Source organism: Gigantopelta aegis, chromosome 8 (genome assembly GCF_016097555.1).
Source record: "Gigantopelta aegis isolate Gae_Host chromosome 8, Gae_host_genome, whole genome shotgun sequence".
Taxonomy (NCBI): domain Eukaryota; kingdom Metazoa; phylum Mollusca; class Gastropoda; order Neomphalida; family Peltospiridae; genus Gigantopelta; species Gigantopelta aegis.
The window spans coordinates 9,394,103-9,413,597 of NC_054706.1; the positions used below are offsets into that span (position 1 = coordinate 9,394,103).

The following is a 19,495-nucleotide window of genomic DNA, read 5'->3' on the forward strand; positions in this document are numbered from 1 at the left end:
GCATATTTTTTAAACTGTGGTGACAAACTGCATGTCTACACAATACTGTAAATATGGAAATGTTAGCGAGCATAAAATGTTATCAAATTTAGTGAGGCCATACAAAATGCTAAAATTTCAAGATTGTTAAATTTAAAGAGATGTAGGCCTACAGGTACAACAGACTATTGTGAAAAACGTTTGTGTGATTAACTGAACACATAACAATGGTTACATGCTATTGAATAAACCAAAAGGATAGCAGACAACAATAATTAGTCAGCATGCACATTACTGCAATTGTTTACCGGTACTAAATTTAAGTCTGTAAGATGCATAATGTATAAACTGGTCAAAAACATTATTTCAGCTTAACCTACAACTTAAGATTATTCTTTTTTAGTTTCTGATATGATGACCGTGCTAAAGTTTTATGTTGCTAATATGTCACTTATTTGGATTTCCCTAAATTTTAAAATAGCCAATATTTTATGGTTTACAGTAACGTAGTCCGTTTTGAAATCGTGTTGGTTTCACATCTGAGTTTCACACATGTAGTTATGTGATCTGAAACATCTTTCAACAGCATAAATTAATTTTTAAAAATATAATTCTGGTCAAAATATAAAACTTTGTTTTTGTTAATTTCACTTTAATTAAAAGATGACAATACAGGTTTGGTGTATCCTGAGCTGCATATACTATTTTATTGTCCAAAAATATGGAAGAAAATAAAATTAAGAAAACAATGACTAAACAGGGAAGCCAGGTTATAAAAAACCCAACTCATTTTAAGGCTAGTTGTATCCATAAAACTCCAAGATGAACAAACTTTATGGCTTAGGAATGATCAGAATTAGAAACTTGAGAAAACATTTACACATTCGTGTGTTCAACAACAAAATATAGAATATATAACAAATATTAACAAATAAAATCTTCTTTTACATTTATAGGCCTACATGCACGTTATAATAATCACTGTACAACTTTTGTTTTAAGTCATAAACTATGGAATAAATCACTGTTAGCAATACATGTAAACATTTGGAAGAAACAGACATCATACAATGTTTATCAAGGAAGATCTAGGTATTTGGAAAGGTAAAACGACTAGAAAGTTAACCCATCATTCTTTTTCATGAATCGGACTATTTATCCTGTGATAATGACTACGTTGTCAGCTGTATGCTGTGGGATGTATATCATATTATGTTACATTACGGCCAATTGTAACGCTAAGGCAACTCCTAAAATAACCTAACCATGGATTCAGGCTTCTGGAGACTTGTAGTCTCACGTCTAAACCTTAAGACGTTTTAGAAGCACAGACCCCAGAACACTGATTCGGTATTTTTAATGCCATACAAATTGTGCGCCTTAAAGCCTACCACACAGAAGAGCTATCAGCTAATCAAAAGTTACTTGAGACATTTTTCTGATTTTTTTTTAGCCTTTCATAATAGTGAGGAAAATATTTATTGTGTTTAATCTTTCTGGTCAAGCATGGCAAAAATGTCATTGTGTGTAGGCTATGTGAGCTATCCGCTAAGCTTACCAAGTGACCAATGGAAAAATTCTGTGTCAACAGTGGTGTCATTCTGACAGTCATAAGCAAACTACCTGTAGCTACGCACTTAGCTCATCATTGCGACCAAATTGCATAGCTGATAGCAGCTCTTGTGTGTGGTAGGCTAAACTTAGAATCTAGATTCTACATTGGAGTTAAACATCGTCCCAGAGGCATATACAAAGTACCAATAATGAGATGTGGTATGAGACATATTGGTAGTTTTATTAACATTGTCTTGGAAAATCATCAGATTATTTGATGGCAGCTATTACACTTCCACTTCTGTGTTTCATGAGTGCTGTCTGTAAAGTTCCATTTTGCATGAATTTTTCTTCTACAATAAATCAGGCAGTGTATGTTGGGTTTTTTTAAGTTCTATGAAACTATTCACGTTTCAACTGGTTGAAAATGATTTGCTGCTGAAATGAAGGTCGCCAGAGTTTGTAATTTAATTTTCTTGCACTCTCTAAAGGTTGGAAACAAGAAACAATGAATTGATTTTATCCTGAAAAAAGAGGAAAGAAAAACAAATAATTTTATGGTTAAATTCACAATATTAATGTGTATTAGGTACTACTTTTACTCATACACATCCAGAATAGTAAAAGTAAACAGTCTCTGATTATCCACGTACAAGTTCCCATAAAATACAGACCTGGGTACCTTCAGGTTATAACAAATTTATAAAAATTACAATTTTCATTATTTTTGTTATTAAAGTCCCTCACAAACACACATTATGTCAACTACTTTATTTATTCACATCACTGCTCTCACTCTAGTGATAGTTCTATGTTTTTCTTATATTTGAGTAAATAACAGGTCTAGCTATGGTTGAGCAGAAAATTTAGCAAAATTATCTATAAAATTTCACAAATTGCAGAAACCATATTCTTTTCTAATAAAATATCAACCATTACCTGATTTTATTTTGCTAAATTACAGTACAATTTGCTAATTATTTTTATAACCAGAAATGTTTAATATATCATGTTGCTTTCACTTAATCATGTTGAAAAGGAAGGAATTCAACACATTTTATTTACGGTTATATGGTTAAGGACCACACAGATATTGAGGGAGGAAACCCGCTGTCGCCACTTCATGGTATACTCTTTTCGATTAGCAGCAAGGGATCTTTTATATGCACCATCCCACAGACAGGATAGCACATACCACAGCCTTTGATATACCAGTCATGGTGCACTGGTTAGAATGAGAAATAACCCAATGGGCCCCCCAACAGGGATCAATCCTAGATGGACCGTACATCAAGCAAGGGGTTTACCACTAGGCTACATCTCACCCGGTAACCTGAATGAGTGTTCTCAATTTATTTTATGGCCTAAACATTAGAGCCAGCCATTTTGGGGTTATTACATATATTAATGATATACTTATATACATCCATTTAAGGGATTTAGCTCAGTTGGTAGAACACTCGACTGAGGCACTTGAGTCGTAGGACTGAATCACCTCAGATATAAACCATTCTCTGATTAGGTTTTTTCCTACCTAACCAGTGCCACACGACTGGTATATCAAAGGCTGTGGTATGTACTGTCCTCTCTGTGGGAAGTACATATAAAAGATCCTTTACTGTTCATGGGAAAATGTAGCGGGTTTCCTCTAAAACTATGTGTCAAAAATGACCAAATGTTTGACAACCAACAGCCGATGATTAAAAAATCAATGTGCTCCAGTGGTGGAGTTACCCAAAACAAACCTTAAAAGTAGTTAAGATCTGTTCAATGTTTTCCTGTAATAAAATCACAGAGGACAGTAACTTACCGCGAAGGATCTTCTAGTTCCGTGAAGCCTGGAACGTTGACTGTGTTCATCTTGTCACCATACCGAGAATAGCTGAACGTTATCTGAAACAAGTCAGTTCATCTTAAAGATGAGCATATTTCATGCAAAGGGTTGTTCGGTTTGTGTGTCAGTTATCAAAGTTACAGTCATGTGATAAACTGTTAGGTTTTAAAATTAACAGTTACAAACGATTTCAAAAATAATTTGTAGACTTATTTTGCACACTTGAAAAATATATTCCTGTTATTAGTTAAATCGTTTGAAGAAAATACCTCCCACCTTTGAAAAAACCCACCACCAAACAGAGGAGTGATACATTTGAAAGTCATGTACTTATAAAATGTAATAATAAAATGTAATAATAAAAGCTGAACTGAATTTTCAGGGCTCAAACTTAATGGCGGCATCAACGGCAATTGCCGCCGTTGAGATATATTTTGCCATAGGTAACATCACTGAAAGCACTTTTGTGCCATCGGTAAAGCTCCTCAACATTGGCAAAATGTATGCACCTGGTGTACATTATTTGGCAATATTTAACATTTGCACCTTTAAAAGATGTCTACATACAAGATAGCATTTCAGTCAGGTTTATTTGCTGCAAATGTCACTTTCTAAAACATTGCCATAGGCAGGCTCAAAATTGCCATCGGTGGACTGTTTCATCCATGGCAATTCTTTTACAAATTGCCGTGGGAGAAAACTTCTTAAGTATGACTCTGAATTTTAAAAATTCAAGTACTATAAACCAATATATTTTAAATAAATGTGATTTTCAGCATTTTCACTTAAATTAAGTCATACTTGTGAAAGCTACTTTATGCAAAAAGAGCTGAAATCAGATAAAAGGAAAAAAATAATTATAAAAAACAACAATCATTCCCTAAAATAACCAGACTGTTATAGAAGTACAAACCGATACATCATACACAGATGGATGGATGTACATATAGCCAAGACTGAAACTGAATGAGGAATGTACATACAAAACTACAATTATACATCTTGAATAAACAGCTGTTTTCTTACTGAAATTAGCTAGTGTTTACCTGAATCATCAATAAGACTTGATACAATTTCTCTGTTTATAATAAATGTGAGTGCACTCTACTAGTATTAAGTGGTCATAGCATTCCAACTTGATTTTGACCAAAAAGAAAGAAACGAAAATAGAATGTCATGGTCTTCATGTACCGTACTCTATGCACCATTTCTTGGCAAACCTCTACTGATATCGTCTATCATACAAAACTCTATCATTTACTCTGTGACAACAAAGTATGATCAAAGAATTAAACAAACATTCCTTTGCTTTTCATCTGAATCTTAAACTCTACCTATTTGTTATCATTCCCTGCACAAAACAATGTAGAATTTCTGGATGTCTAGTATCACACATATGTGTAGTTATGTTTGGTCAATACTGACCCAGTATCACATCTCTATATTAACCACAACTGTGTTAGTTCACAACCCAGTGTATTACACTATGACAAAGAATTAGAACTACACACACAAACCCTCCAAGATCAATGAGTTTGTGACACTAACACTCCACCATATTATAATACTGTATTGGTTAGAGCCTACACATTTTCAATATAATCTAAACACTAGCAAAATCTTTCCTCTTGGATTAATTAGACTAGTAACACAGTGTTCTCGCTGGTATGTTACATTGTTTTGGTATGTTTAACCAAAACAAATAACCACTAAGTAGACACTGGGTATTTGTGGTCCATTTATTACATCTTCTTTTAAGTCACAAACCCTGGTTTTCAAGGCTCAAAATTTATTGGTTTCCACAGTACACATCTTTTTTGTTTTAAACAAAATCAGTAAAATTGTAAATGTGTGGAAATTACCTGCTTTACGAGCAAAAAGACTACCCCACCACCACCCACAAACATTTTGCACACCTCTGTTCCTCTATTTGTAATATGCATCCCCTGCAGGCCTGTATATGATAAGAGTATTAAAGCTTTATGGAATAATGTTATAACATTATCAACACCATACTAGTTGAGATAATTCAGGAACTAATATTTAGGATTAGATTTTTGTATCTAGAGTTATTCCTCATAACATCTACTGCACAACATTGCTATGACACAACATTATTACCTTGAATGAAGTTGTCTAAGCAGTGTCTCAACGTTATAACTAATAATCACACAACAAAACATGTAAATATTTCTTTAAATACTTCAAAAGGTAATCAGATAAAACCTACAAAGTAAAGTTTGGTTTATTTAACGATGCCACTAGAGCACACTGATTTTGTATCTTATCAGCGGCTATTGGATGTCAAACATATGGTCATTCTGACACTGTTTTTTAGAGGAAACCTGCTGTCACCACATAGGCTACTCTTTTACAACAGGCAGCAAGGGGTCTTTTATTTGCGCTTCCCACAGGCAGGATAGCACAAACCATGGCCTTTGTTGAACCAGTTATGAATCACTGGTCAGTGCAAGTGGTTTACACCTACCCATTGAGCCTTGCGGAGCACTCACTCAGGGTTTGGAGTCGGTATCTGGATTAAAAATCCCATGCCTCGACTGGGATCCAAACCCAGTACTGGTAATAAAACCTACAAATGACCTGCAATTATCCTTTCCTAAATCAAAGTAGGTCTATACGCTTACTTTAACATCGTGAAATCACGAAACTAGTACTAAGTATAACATTGCATTGAAACCACATTAATAAAACAGATTAATTTTCCACATACTCATATCTAAATGGCAGTCTCTGAAGATCTTTTTAATAATGCTTTTCTAAATTAAAAAAAATAAATATAGGTGTTCTTCCAAATAAAACGAAAATTGCACATAAACAGTGACATTGCAGTTTGACACTGTAGAGAAGGGACAATAACTCATGAGAAACCGTACCCTGAACCAACATTATATTTTCAATAATAAAACATTATATATAGGGATATTTTTTATTGAATTCCTTTGAAGATCCATAATACTTTTCCAACATTGAGTGGCGCTTGTACTTAAAACGTGCTGTGAGTTCATGGTTGTCCTAATGTTTGCAGACATTCAAAGACATTTTTTATTGTCACTGTTGGACATGCACCCGCATATCAATGATAGTGGCATTTCGCAACTATCTTTTAGACATCATCTTTCACTGTTAAGAATCCTCTATCAGTCACAAACAATTACTTTGGTTCAGAAATGTATGACAAATGAAATTTCACATTACCACATGCAAATCAAATAATATTTCAGGGAAGATACCATCTGTAAGAGGATTAAAAACATTTATGAATTGCTAGGTTATTTAAACCTGGGGTGTATAAAAAATAACTACCTGAACGTGTCCCCCCTCCCCTAGATCGATCACTGAAGCTGTAAATACCCCCCTCCCCTAGATCGATCACTGAAGCTGTAAATACCCCCCTCCCCTAGATCGATCACTGAAGATGTAAATACCTGATGTTGAAGGTTATTTGGGTGGATCAGCCACAGAGCTTCCAGATGAGAGTGGAAACCATCAACAACTGTCAGCGGTTTCTTCAGAATGTAATCTGGACAACAAAACACAATTCATTCATCAATCCACACAGCCACAGTCAAATACAATAAAACTAAAATTCATTCATGAATAGATACAGCCACAGTGAAATACAATAAAATTAAAATTCATTGGCTCAAACATTACATTGTGTAACTTTCTAATTTTTGTTGCACAATTAACAATATTTTCTGAAAAGTCTGATGTGTTAGGCCATTTAAAAAACACCATATCATGGTGTTCTGCAATTTCAACTCCACAATTTTAGCAGTGGTCTCAAAAGCATTTTAACATTTTAAACATTTTTATATTTAATATATTTTTTTTTAAATGTCTGAAATAAAAAGTCAATAAAATGACGTTTTTTAAAAAGATGTTATTGGGTTACACCAAAGATATTATTATAAAACTGACTTAGTAAAAGTGCTTTATACAAATGTCTTTTGAGAATTTGTATAAAACTAAGTATACCACAAATAGAAACATAGTATCCTTACAGATGTACTCAGCATTACTGAACATCTGGGATGGGGGTGGGAGGTAAAATTACATAATCTGGCACTGTAATAATCACTGTGCCTCCTACACCCATGACATCACAACTGGATTTGTTGAACAATTGTCCAACTTGTGAACATACCTATAATGTAACCAATTCCTCCTACCCTCATGAGATCACATCTGGATCTACTGAACAACTTTCCAACTTCTAAACCTACCTATAATGTAACCAATTGTACAGTCATCAGGAAGTCGGATTTTCTCTCCCATCGTCATCAAACGACCTCCACTGAAACAGGAAATGTCTTTAGTTATTACCTCATAACTAATATCTAATAGTTAAAATAGAATCTCAAAATATAATAAAACATGTTGTTGTTCTTCAAATGCATTTTCTACATATTATGGATATTAAAATATAAAGCAAATGTTTATGTTCATGCAAACTTTCTGCCAGAAAATAATTTGAGGGTACATAATAAAAACAAAGCAGATGATAATAAGTGACCCTACAGGGTGATTAAGAGTCTGAAATCTTTTAAAATTGGACACTGCATTCAAATTTTAAACAGCAGTTCTTTTATTATAATCTCTCTAAAAATTACAAAAATGTATCTATTAATTTCTAAGATTTTAGTGTACCGGTACAAATTTTACCCTTCGTACCCTCTGGCAGAAAGCCTATCAGGGTCAGTCAAGTTGTTCTCAGTTATGATATACCAGTTTTGAGTCACTGCTTGGACAGGAAAAACCGCAGGGTGTTTTCTGTTAGTTTTTTTTAACGACACCATTAGAGCACATTGATTAATTATTCATCAGCTATTTGATGTCAAACATTTGGTAATTCTGACATGTAGTCATCAGAGGAAACATGCTACATTTGTCCTAATGTAGCAAGCAATGTTTTATACGCACCATCCCACAGACAGGATAGCACATACCACAGCCTTTGATATACCAGTTGCGGTGTACTGGCGGGAACGAGATATATCCCAATGGGCCCACCAACGGGGATTGATTCCAAACAGACTGCGCATCAAGCGAGCACTACGTCCCACCCAATCAGCTATTGGATGTCAAACATTTGGTAATTCTGACTCATAGTCATCCGAGGAAAGCCGCTACATTTTTCCTAATGCAGCAAGGGATCTTTTACATGCACTTTCCCAGACAGGATAGCACATACCACGGCCTTTGACCAGTTGTGGTGTACTGGTTGGACAAAGACAAAAACAGAATTAGTTGAATGGATCCACTGAAGTGATTTAACCCTGTGATGCAAGCATCTGAAAAAAACAGAATTAGTTGAATGGATCCACTGAGGTGATTTAACCCTGTGATGCAAGCATCTGAAAAAAACAGAATTAGCTAAATGGATCCACTGAGGTGATTTAACCCTGTGATGCAAGCATCTGAAAAAAACAGAATTAGCTAAATGGATCCACTGAGGTGATTTAACCCTGTGATGCAAGCATCTGAAAAAAAAAGAGAATTAGTTGAATGGATCCACTGAGGTGATTTAACCCTGTGATGCAAGCATCTGAAAAAAAACAGAATTAGTTGAATGGATCCACTGAGGTGATTTAACCCTGTGATGCAAGCATCTGAAAAAAACAGAATTAGTTGAATGGATCCACTGAGGTGATTTAACCCTGTGATGGAAGCATCTGAAAAAACCACTCAAGTGACTGAGCTAAATCCCACCAGTAAACCCTGTCAGAGATGGATCCACAAAAGGGTTTCAAAAGTACCTCAGACAAGAGCTCTATTGAGCTAGCACCGCCCCATGACTTCCCTGACAATTAACAAAATATTCTCCTGTCATACGGTACCTGGCATAGGGCATCATTTTCAGGGCCAAACTTCTGCTGATACAGAATCCTGCTCCACCGGTAGCAAACCAGAATGCAAGTTTTTGCTGAAAATAAACAAACAATTAAAAAAAAAAATCAAATAAAATTTAATAAATCCAAGCCAGATTGGTATGTAACTGCCATGCTAGTTTGATTGTCATTAAGTTTTATTAACCTTTTTTAAGGAAGTATGTCATACAGTTTCAGCAGAAAATATTTAGCATTAATTTCTTTAAGCAAATCAGACTTTAAATTATTTATTATTAATTTTTGTTATTATAAATATATTTTTTCTAATACAGTAAAGTACACTTATAACGAACATGCTTAGAATGAACTACTGCATAGAACGAACATATCGTAAAGTCCTGTTTTATATTCCTATACATTAAGAACCAACTTGTACAATGTGTACAACGAACCACTGCTATAACAAACTAACTATCATGGTTCTTTCCAGTTTGTTATAAGAGTACTTTGCTGTAGATTATTGTTTGAGAAATGTTAGGATAATGTCAATGTTTGAAATAAGCAGGACACTAGAACAAATTTTGGTTTAGTAAATTTTCAGATACATGTATGTACCTGGCATGTCAAGTATTTCATTAAAAATTATTAAAATGTGGTTAATTGGAGGAATATTTGTTTAGTCAAAAACTAAATGATGTAGCCACTTTATAATACAAATTACCACTTGGCTAATTTGGCCCTGTACAGCGTAAGTTATTGTTATAGTTATTGTATGTACATTGTATGTTTATTTAAGTATATCTGTGTTAGACGAATGAGGCTGGTATAAGCTAGTCTGCGCAACAATTAATATAACTATCAAAATGTATACATACAGTATTGCTTCATTTAACTAATTTTCAGACATGTAGAATATTTCCATAAAATTATTTTGAAATGAATAATTTTATTTGCCACTTTGCATAAAACGTATGAACTGGCTAACAACACAATGGACTGGGTGAGCCCCATTAAGATACCCACCCCTGGTTTGTCCCTGTCCATGATCTCGATGGGGTGTTTGAGCGAAGGCTTGCCGAGGTACCAGTCCTCCCGGTGGTTGTAGCCTCGCAGCATCGTCAACAGCTTTGGGACGTTCACGTAGGTATCATCATCCATGTGGCAGAACCACCTGCAAACACAATGCAATATTTTTCTATTATTTGTAATTTTAGTAAACAAATCTACCCTGTGATGGAAAAACTAGCAAGTCAAGGTTTGGTTAAAACTGAGTTAGATATATATTTTGTTTACCGGTACTTACTAGGTTATTCTCCAACTTTTAATGATGTGCCGTTAATTAGTTTATGTCTACATGAAATATGACAAACACATAAGACATGTTACAAAGATTTATGATATCTTAATCCTGTGGTGATACTATTTTTCCTCGATTAATCAAAATGTTTTAAACATGACTTGCTATGTTCTAATCAGGCCAAACAGAATAATATGTAATAATAAATTGTATGGTTCGATTACATGAGCCAGAACAAGAGTACCGGTGAGGTACATGATACACCCATCAGAAGTTTATTAGAAAACCATACATATTAAGATACTAAGTATGTGAATATAGACAAATTATTTGATTTATTTGTATCACAGTGACCTAGTCATTTTATGTGACACACCATCATCCCAAGTTGTTCCTACATGTGAGGTTAGATGGTCCTGTATGCAAGATATGATCCAGACAAGGATTTACTATTATGTGCAGTAGACTGTGAAAAGAAGGTCACAGTGACCTAGTAATAATACATGACACACTGCCATCCTACATTGTTCCTACATGTGAGGTTTGATGGTCCTGTATACATCTGTATGCAAGATGTGATCCGGACAAGGATTTACTGTTATATGCAGTAGCCCGTGAAAAGTAGGCCACAGTGACCTAGTAATAGTACGCGACACACAGCCATCCTAAGTTGTTCCTACATGTGAGATTTGATGGTCATATGTATGCATGCATCTGTATGCAAGATATGGTCCGGACAAGAAAAAGTGAATAGACAGACAACACCATACCATAATAGGACCCATCATAGACTGGCGTATAAAAATCAGGGTAGATAATAGGCTCAAATCTTTTTATATTTTTAGGCAAATTATTTAGGGTAAGTGGGTATTGTATAAACTCTTTTTAAAGAAAACAGGAAATGTGTTTTATATACACACACCACCAACTAAACAAGGCAGTCACCCAATAAATAAAATAATTATTATTATGAAGGGGACCAGGGAGACCTGTCCCTCCCCTTAACAAATTTAAGTGCCTCCTTTAAACAATTTATTTACAATTTTCATTGAAGTGCCCTTTTCAGCGAGTTGCTCCATGTGCCCTTTTCAGCGAGTTGCTCTATGTGCCCTTTTCAGCGAGTTGCTCTATGTGCCCTTTTCAGCGAGTTGCTCTGTGCCCTTTTCAGCGAGTTGCTCTATGTGCCCTTTTCAGCGAGTTGCTCTATGTGCCCTTTTGCCCATGGTCCCCTCCCTAAAATATTTCCTAGGTCCATCCTTGTGGTGTCTCTTGACACCCTTCCACCAAAGCCACCCACCCACACCCCCACCACCCCATGATCAGTTCAAAAACAACTCTATGCAGCCAACAGTTTTATAAACATCTTTTCTAGGGTATTCTGCCCATCAGTTCCTGCAGGTCACACTATTAAAATGTCCATAAATACCATACTATTTTATATTGGTATATGATTTTGTACATTTGTAATACCTTTGTTCACCTGTAATTTAATTATTTTTTATGGAGGGGGGGGGGGGGGGGGGGGGAGATCACACCTGAACCCTGGGACCCCTCTCTTTGTCACCAAGACATTTAAATGAAATGAAAAGAGTCAGTTACAAAATGGGAAAGCAATAGAAGTATTAACACTTAATTATCTCTATAAATATATCTTGACAAGAGTACAGCTTTTTGTTGGGAGGTGGGTGTGGGATGAATAATATTGGACAGTTCAATATCTATTTTAGTAGTGAAGGTAATAGGGTGCCTGCACATTTAATGCAAGTTTGATTACAAAACACTAAATTTATAAGTAGATGTGTCAAAATATTCCTACCAAAAAAAAAAAAAAAAAATACAAACAATTAAAAAATGTAGAACAAAATTTACAAAAAAATATATTCATATACAAATTATATTTTCCATTAGAAGTACATGTATGACACAGTATATGTTTTGAGAAACAAAGTTTAACAATATTACCACTACAGCACACTGATTTATTAATTATCAGCTATTGGATGTCAAACATTTGGTAATACATCTTCAGATAAATTTTAGAAAATTAATACCAAATACAGTGTATTAGACCTAAACATATTATACATTATATTTGCTATATTCTCCTTTTTTAACTTTTTAACATATAAAGATATTATTGCTATTAATGCTCCATACACTGACATTCTATATCAGAGCTCAGTGCAAAACTGTACTTTTGAACACTTTCCTAAATGTGTTATGTCAAGGAGGACAAAGGCAGCATATTGAATGTTTCAGTGTGTAGAACATCGGGTGAAATCTGACCCCGTTAGCCCTGCAGTGGCCTTTGACAGGGACCGTGGGAACAGAGTGGAAACCTGGAGAGACGCCATGGAAACCCAGTGTGTGCCTGCTGGCACAGATACAATGGATCAGTGGACAGGCCATAATCTCTGATAACCACCCCATCAGGCTTTATGATGAGGGAGAAAAAGATTGTTTAGTTTTCAACCTGCTAGTTGCATGAATCGGTTGTCAAATGTTTGTTTTGGGCTTTGTAAAATACTGATTGTCAGTTTTTCACACAAACAAAATTAATAATAATAAGAGCAGGAATATTGGACTAATAACTAACAACCAGCTGCTAATTTATGTATTGAAGTTAATAATAAATTAAAACAACTTGAACTACACGTATACACACACACACACACACACACACACACACACACACACACACTCACTCACTCACTCACTCACTCACTCACTCACTCACTCACTCACTCACTCTCTCTCTCTCTCTCTCTCTCCTCCCGCGCACACTCTCTCTCTCTCTCTCTCTCTTCTCTCTCTCTCTCTCTCTCTCTCGCACACACACCCCACTGTGAGACAGACACAAAGACACCCCCCCAAAAAAAACCAGCCCACCAAAACAAAAATGATCATAATTTTTTATTTTTTTATTTAAACTTTGCCGAAGCATAGTACCATAAGTATGATGATACATTCGTTTTTGTTTTTCTTTAAGAAATTCACATACATGTATTGGAAAGCATTTTTTATTTAAACACCCAAAGAATAAAATGGAATATCTGGTTTGCATTTAAACCAAAATAAGCCATAAAAAGATCTTTATTAAGCAGCCTTTCACCCTCTTCAATGTGGTGAGTTCTGGGACTGCCGTGGTGTTAGTCAATTTATAACAAACAAGATGAGGGGAAACATGATTCATAAATTATACAAAATTATTCTATCTTCACATTTAACATTGAAAAAAGGAAAAAAATAATTTATTATTGTTTTCTTGAATGTCCGATTCTTTAAAGGCATACTGTCACGGATTTAAGGACCTTATTTCTCTAAAAATGGATAATAAATAAAAATTACATTAATTGTTGGAAACCAAATCTAGCTATCGCATCACCTTAACTGAACCATGATGGAGTGAAATCCATGTTATCCCTCTGGGAAATTTTAGTTTTTGAATTATGGACCATTGTCATAATTCAATTATTTTTACAAAATGCCATTAATAAATGGAGTATGGTGGTTATGGAGATGGTTGAATAAAGTACATTTAGGGACAAATCAAATCATTTTTGTTCAGGTAATAATTTGTTAGACCATTAAATAGGTCAGTGATCTGTGACAGTATGCCTTTAATACTAACCTTTTGTTTGACTCAATGAAAGAGTCATACTCAATGGCCATCTTACAGCACAAGGCTTGTCTGAAATAAAACATTGCCATGACAACATTAGACAGAGAGAATGTGGATGCAATCATGTTTCAACAGAAACATAATGTATGCAGCCAAATAACTGATCATTTGAGGCTAACAAAAAAATAAACATAATATGTAGTAGTACTACTAGTATATTTTTCCTTGGCCACAAATGATCAATTGTTTGGTTGCAGAATTCAATAATCCAGCAAACGTTTCTGTTTTTAAAAAGTAGATGGTTACTGTGAACATTAGATCAAACAGAATGGTTTTTGGGTGGTGTATGTATTAAAAATAAAATTTGCAATACCAGGAAACTCTGGATTTTTAATTTTTTTTTATCCCAGGTTAGGAATTATCAGAATCCAGTCAGAACTTAATTCTACATTGCAATGTGAGATTCCGATTTCAAGAATTGCCAAACAAGCATGCCCACAGATATCAGTGTAGATACTGTACAATTATGTATATCTCTCTGGCTGTTAATATACCGGTACCGTATACATGCATGACTGCCAACAGTAGTGAGTTTGGAAGATCAAATTAACACTGATACCTGTAGGTTAAACAAATGCACATACAGTGAAAGCCCTGATAACAAGAATTCACTCAAAAACCAGGCACGTAGCCAGGATTTTGAGAGAGGGAGGGGTCTCACACGAGGACGCTCGAGTTGCTTAGGGGGGTCCGAGGGCATATTTAAAAAAAAGTCACCGGCCACCCATTGGCTATGGGCCTGAAAACTGATGTTTTTCATGGACCCTTTTTAAGTATCAGTATAAAACACAACCTCTGTGAAAAATTTTCTTCGTTCCACGGGTGTCCTATTTAGAGGGTTTCACGGTGTTAATGGGGCTGTTACATAAGTTTAAAGTTAGACTATATTATAATATGTTTAACAAATGTATTGGGTGTCATTAAGCATTTATTTATTCATGTATTCAGACATTATGTAAACCATGTACAAGCACCGGTAGTTAGTATGCCATATTTGATTAAAGCTGCACATGCAAAGAATATGCATGCATGCATTATGTCTTACCTGTTATGTACAGATGAGCAGTTTGTGTTTATCAGGTGACCTCCTGAAAACAATAAAATAGAACAAGTGAAGAAATATTTTATATAAAAAATCCCTTATTGTCCATTTTTCTTAGTCCCCTACCAGTCCAACTAGAGGGGACTATAGGTTTTGTCTCCATCTTTGTGTGTCAGTGTGTGTGTGTGTGTGAGTGGGGGGGGGGGGGCGAGTTTAGCTCAGTCGGTTGAGCGCTCGCTTGAGGTGCTTGCATCACAGGATCGAACCACCTCAGTGGATCCGTTCAACTGATTGGGTTTTTTCTCATTCCAACTGGTCAAAGGCCGTGATATGTGCTTTCCTGTCTATGGGAAAATGCATATAAAAGATCCCTTGCTGCATAAAGAAAATGTCTACTGACTATGAGTCAGAATTGCCAAATGTTTGACATCCAACAGCCGATGATTAATATATATCAATGTGCTCTAGTGGTGTTATTAAACAAAACAAACTTCACCATCTTTCTGTCTGTCCGTCTGTGACGCATTGTTTTCCAGATTTTTTTGGGGGAAATGCTGAAATGTATCGTGTACTATTAGATGGAAATTTGACTTTCATGGCAATTTAGCCATTTTTAACAAGTTATAAGCGGACCGTGAACTTAAGAGAAATATATTTTCCTGACTTTTTTTTCGCAATGCCTCAAAATATTGAGCGTAAACTGTATACAGCTTTATGTACTGTTACAAATAAAGTTTGACTTTCATGGCACTTTACCAATTTTTCACAAAGTTATAGCCCTTGAGCTTAGAATATATACATGTATATATACATGTCAAGGGCCATAAATTTATAAAAATGTGTTGGGGCCCTCTAGGGGAGTCCAGGGCCATAGCTAGGATGTTTTGTTGGGGGGGAGGGGGGGGGGTGCGGGGCAACTGAGTAGTTAATAGTCTAAAACTCATCAAACGGTTAAGAACAGAATTTTCTTTAAGTTTCTATAATTGTTTCCACATTTTGGGGGGGGGGGGGGGGGGGGGGCAACTGCCACCCTTGCCCCCTTCCCCAGCTAGCTACAGCCCTGGAGTCATGTATTGCTATTGCAGTATTCTCAGAATGCTGGTTTTTTATGGGCGTAGTTGGCCATGGTACATGCAAGTGCTGTCCTGTGTGTGGGAAAGTGCATATAAAATATGCCTGGTTGCTAATGGAAAATGTAGGTGGTTTCCCTCAGACTGTGGCAACTAATGAGAGGCATAAACAAGTAGCTCAGAGGCAATTCAGATATTTAGACTGTACAAGACAAGGATTTAAAGTTTGTGCCCAAAATAATCACACAAAAATAAAGTACAAGCATGCTGACCTCAAAACCAGTGAATGTTAATCTGTAATTAGAATAAGTAACTAAAAAGGAGGAAGGATAGAAAGAATGTTTTATTTGATGACATTTTAATTGCACTAATAGACTCGGATAATGACGAAACCTGCTGGTACTATACAATGAGCTACTCTTTCTGATTAGCATTAAGGGATCTTTTTTATATGCAGCAACCCATAAAGGCCAGCACATACCATGACCTTTGTTACACCAGTTGTGGAGCACGGACTGGAACAAACAAAAGCACAATGGACCAATGACAAGGATCAAACCCTAGACTGACCATGCATCAGGCAAGCGCTTTACCACTGGGCTAAGTCCAGGCCTAAATAACTAGAAATGTAAATCCACAACCCTTCAGCAGCTGTTATTTAGACATAGTTCAATAGTAAAGCGCTCGCTTGATTCGCAGTCGGGTTTGAGATTGATCCCAGTTGGTGGGCCCATTGGACTATTTCTCATTCCAGCCAGTGCACCACAACTGGTATATCAAAGGCCATGGTATGTGCTAACCTGTCTGTGGGATGGAGCATATAAAAGATCTCTTGCTACTAATGGAAAAATGTAGCGAGTTTCCTCTCTAAGACTACTTGTCAAAATTTACCAAATGTTTGACATCCAATAGCCGATGATTAACAAATCAATATCCTCCAGTGGTGTCATTAAACACAAACAAACTTCAACTGTTACTTAGACTGTCCTGAGTTTTCCAACATTGTAAAATGTTTTAATGACCAACAGACATTAAATAAATCTTCTTTTTAGAATACCATATATATATACAGAACTTCACATACATTGTTTTCACTTCCTATTTATTGCACGAGTTTATTGTAGCGGTCTCATGGTATGTTCTTTTGCAAAATAAACGAGTGCAATAAATTGGAAGCGAAAACAACGTATGTGAAGTTCTGTATTTATTACATACCTTCTATGTTTTACAAAACCGGTTTTTAATTTAACGTCATAAAAACACTTTTTTAAATCTATGATCAAAACTCTTTTCATGATTCATTTAATGTTAAGAATCATACTCTGCAGCAGCCTTGTGTAATATTTCAAAAACGATATGACGTCATTTGTAAATCATATATGACGTAAGTAAATAAAAGGCACTAACTGCAGTAAAAAGTAAAAGGGAATTCCCCATTTAAAAGTTCCGGTCCTGATTGCACATGTATGCGATACAGGATAAATTTATTACACGATTTCAAAAGGCCTTTATCACTATAGTAGGTATGTAATAAATACTGGTACAAGGTGTTTTTAGTCACTCTAACGTTCGGTCATAAACCAAACTATAGCTTACCTCCCAATAATTTTGTATGTCTACCTTCAACGTAGTAACTACATTATTATGTGTGTATAAAGAAGTGTTTTATTTAACGACGCACTCAACACATTTTATTTACGGTTATATGGCATCAGACATATGGTTAAGGACCACACAGATTTTTTTTGAGGAAACCCGCTGTCGCCACATAGGCTACTCTTTTTACGACAGGCAGCAAGGGATCTTTTATTTGCGCTTCCCACAGGCAGGATAGCACAAACCATGGCCTTTGTTGAACCAGTTATGGATCACTGGTCGGTGCAAGTGGTTTACACCTACCCACTGAGCCTTGCGGAGCACTCACTCAGGGTTTGGAGTCGGTATCTGGATTAAAAATTCCATGCCTCGACTGGGATCCGAACCCAGTACCTACCAGCCTGTAGACTGATGGCCTGCCACGACGCCACCGAGGCCAGTATATGTGTGTATAAATTGTGTATATAATTACTGTAACAACCCATGACTTCTCCCTTTGCATGGGTTGATATCTGTCAAGAAGAGAATGGTCAAGAAAAAAAAAAAGTTAAAACAAAAAAGAAGATAATTTTGTATGTACGAAAAAATATATATTAAAGTAAAGTGAAGCTCAAACTGCTATAAACGTAAGTATAACAAGAAACATGTTAGACACTGGTATTCCAAATAAAATAATGTATTTACTATTTAATAAACAATTTTAGACACATGTATAAAAAATAAAATTTAAAAAAGGCCCTGTAAGGTTGGAAATCGCAAACTCCGGTCCGTCCCTTTAATAACATTACTGGTAATGGTTTAAAAACATGTTAGACCTCAATGTGTTCAAAACAGATAAAAAATCCGTTGTGCTCAAATTAGTGAAAATCTAAAGCTCTGCTATTGCTAGTGGATACTCCACATGTACTGGGTACAGTGTTTAAGTACCTATACATGTACAAATTAGTGAAAATCTAAAGCTCTGCTATTGCTAGTGGATACTCCACATGTACTGGGTACAGTGTTCAAGTACCTATATGTGTACAAGTTTGTCAACACAATGAACAATGAAAGTAAAACTACATGCAGGTCAGGTTTTTCATGTTTTGGGGTTTTTAAATACATTTCTTGGTCACTGAAGGCAAACAAATCTAGTATACACTTATATACACATGTAGTACAAGCAGATTTCCCAACAAAAGAAACACCTGCATGTTACAACAATCAAGTGATCCATCTAAAGTTATTTTACATTTCTGAAAGCCATCTTGAAATTTCCTTAACAATAGCACATGAATAGGAAGGAATGTTTTATTTACCAAACTCAACATATTTTAATTACGGTTATATGGCATCAGACAATACATGTATGGTTAAGGACTGCACAGATAATCAGAGGAAAGACACTGCCACCATGCAACCCTTTTTAATTAGCAGCAAGGGATCTTCATACATACATGCGAGAACCATCCCACAAACATTTGGTAATTCTGACTCGTAGTCATCAGAGGAAACCCGCTACATTTTTTCTAATACAGCAAGGGATCTTTTATATGCACTTTCCCACAGACAGGAAAACACATACCATGGCCTTTGCGGTGCACTGGTTG

The 19,495-nt window shown here is 35.6% G+C and overlaps 1 protein-coding gene across 2 annotated transcripts in view; it reads right to left on the bottom strand.

The window, feature by feature from the left end:
• Nucleotides 1-659: 659 nt before the first annotated feature.
• LOC121378484 (beta-1,3-N-acetylglucosaminyltransferase radical fringe-like) overlaps nucleotides 660-19,495 on the bottom strand; it is a 38,672-nt gene continuing 19,836 nt past the window's right edge. For both annotated transcript variants that reach the window (XM_041506674.1, XM_041506675.1), the window contains 8 exons: nucleotides 15,244-15,286; nucleotides 14,148-14,207; nucleotides 10,243-10,390; nucleotides 9,229-9,314; nucleotides 7,615-7,685; nucleotides 6,814-6,908; nucleotides 3,344-3,426; nucleotides 660-2,057 (listed from right to left, as the gene is read on the bottom strand). In XM_041506674.1, coding sequence (XP_041362608.1) covers nucleotides 1,940-2,057; nucleotides 3,344-3,426; nucleotides 6,814-6,908; nucleotides 7,615-7,685; nucleotides 9,229-9,314; nucleotides 10,243-10,390; nucleotides 14,148-14,207; nucleotides 15,244-15,286 — 704 coding nt within the window. In that variant the 3' untranslated portion in view covers nucleotides 660-1,939. The remainder of the gene's footprint in view (nucleotides 2,058-3,343; nucleotides 3,427-6,813; nucleotides 6,909-7,614; nucleotides 7,686-9,228; nucleotides 9,315-10,242; nucleotides 10,391-14,147; nucleotides 14,208-15,243; nucleotides 15,287-19,495) is intronic.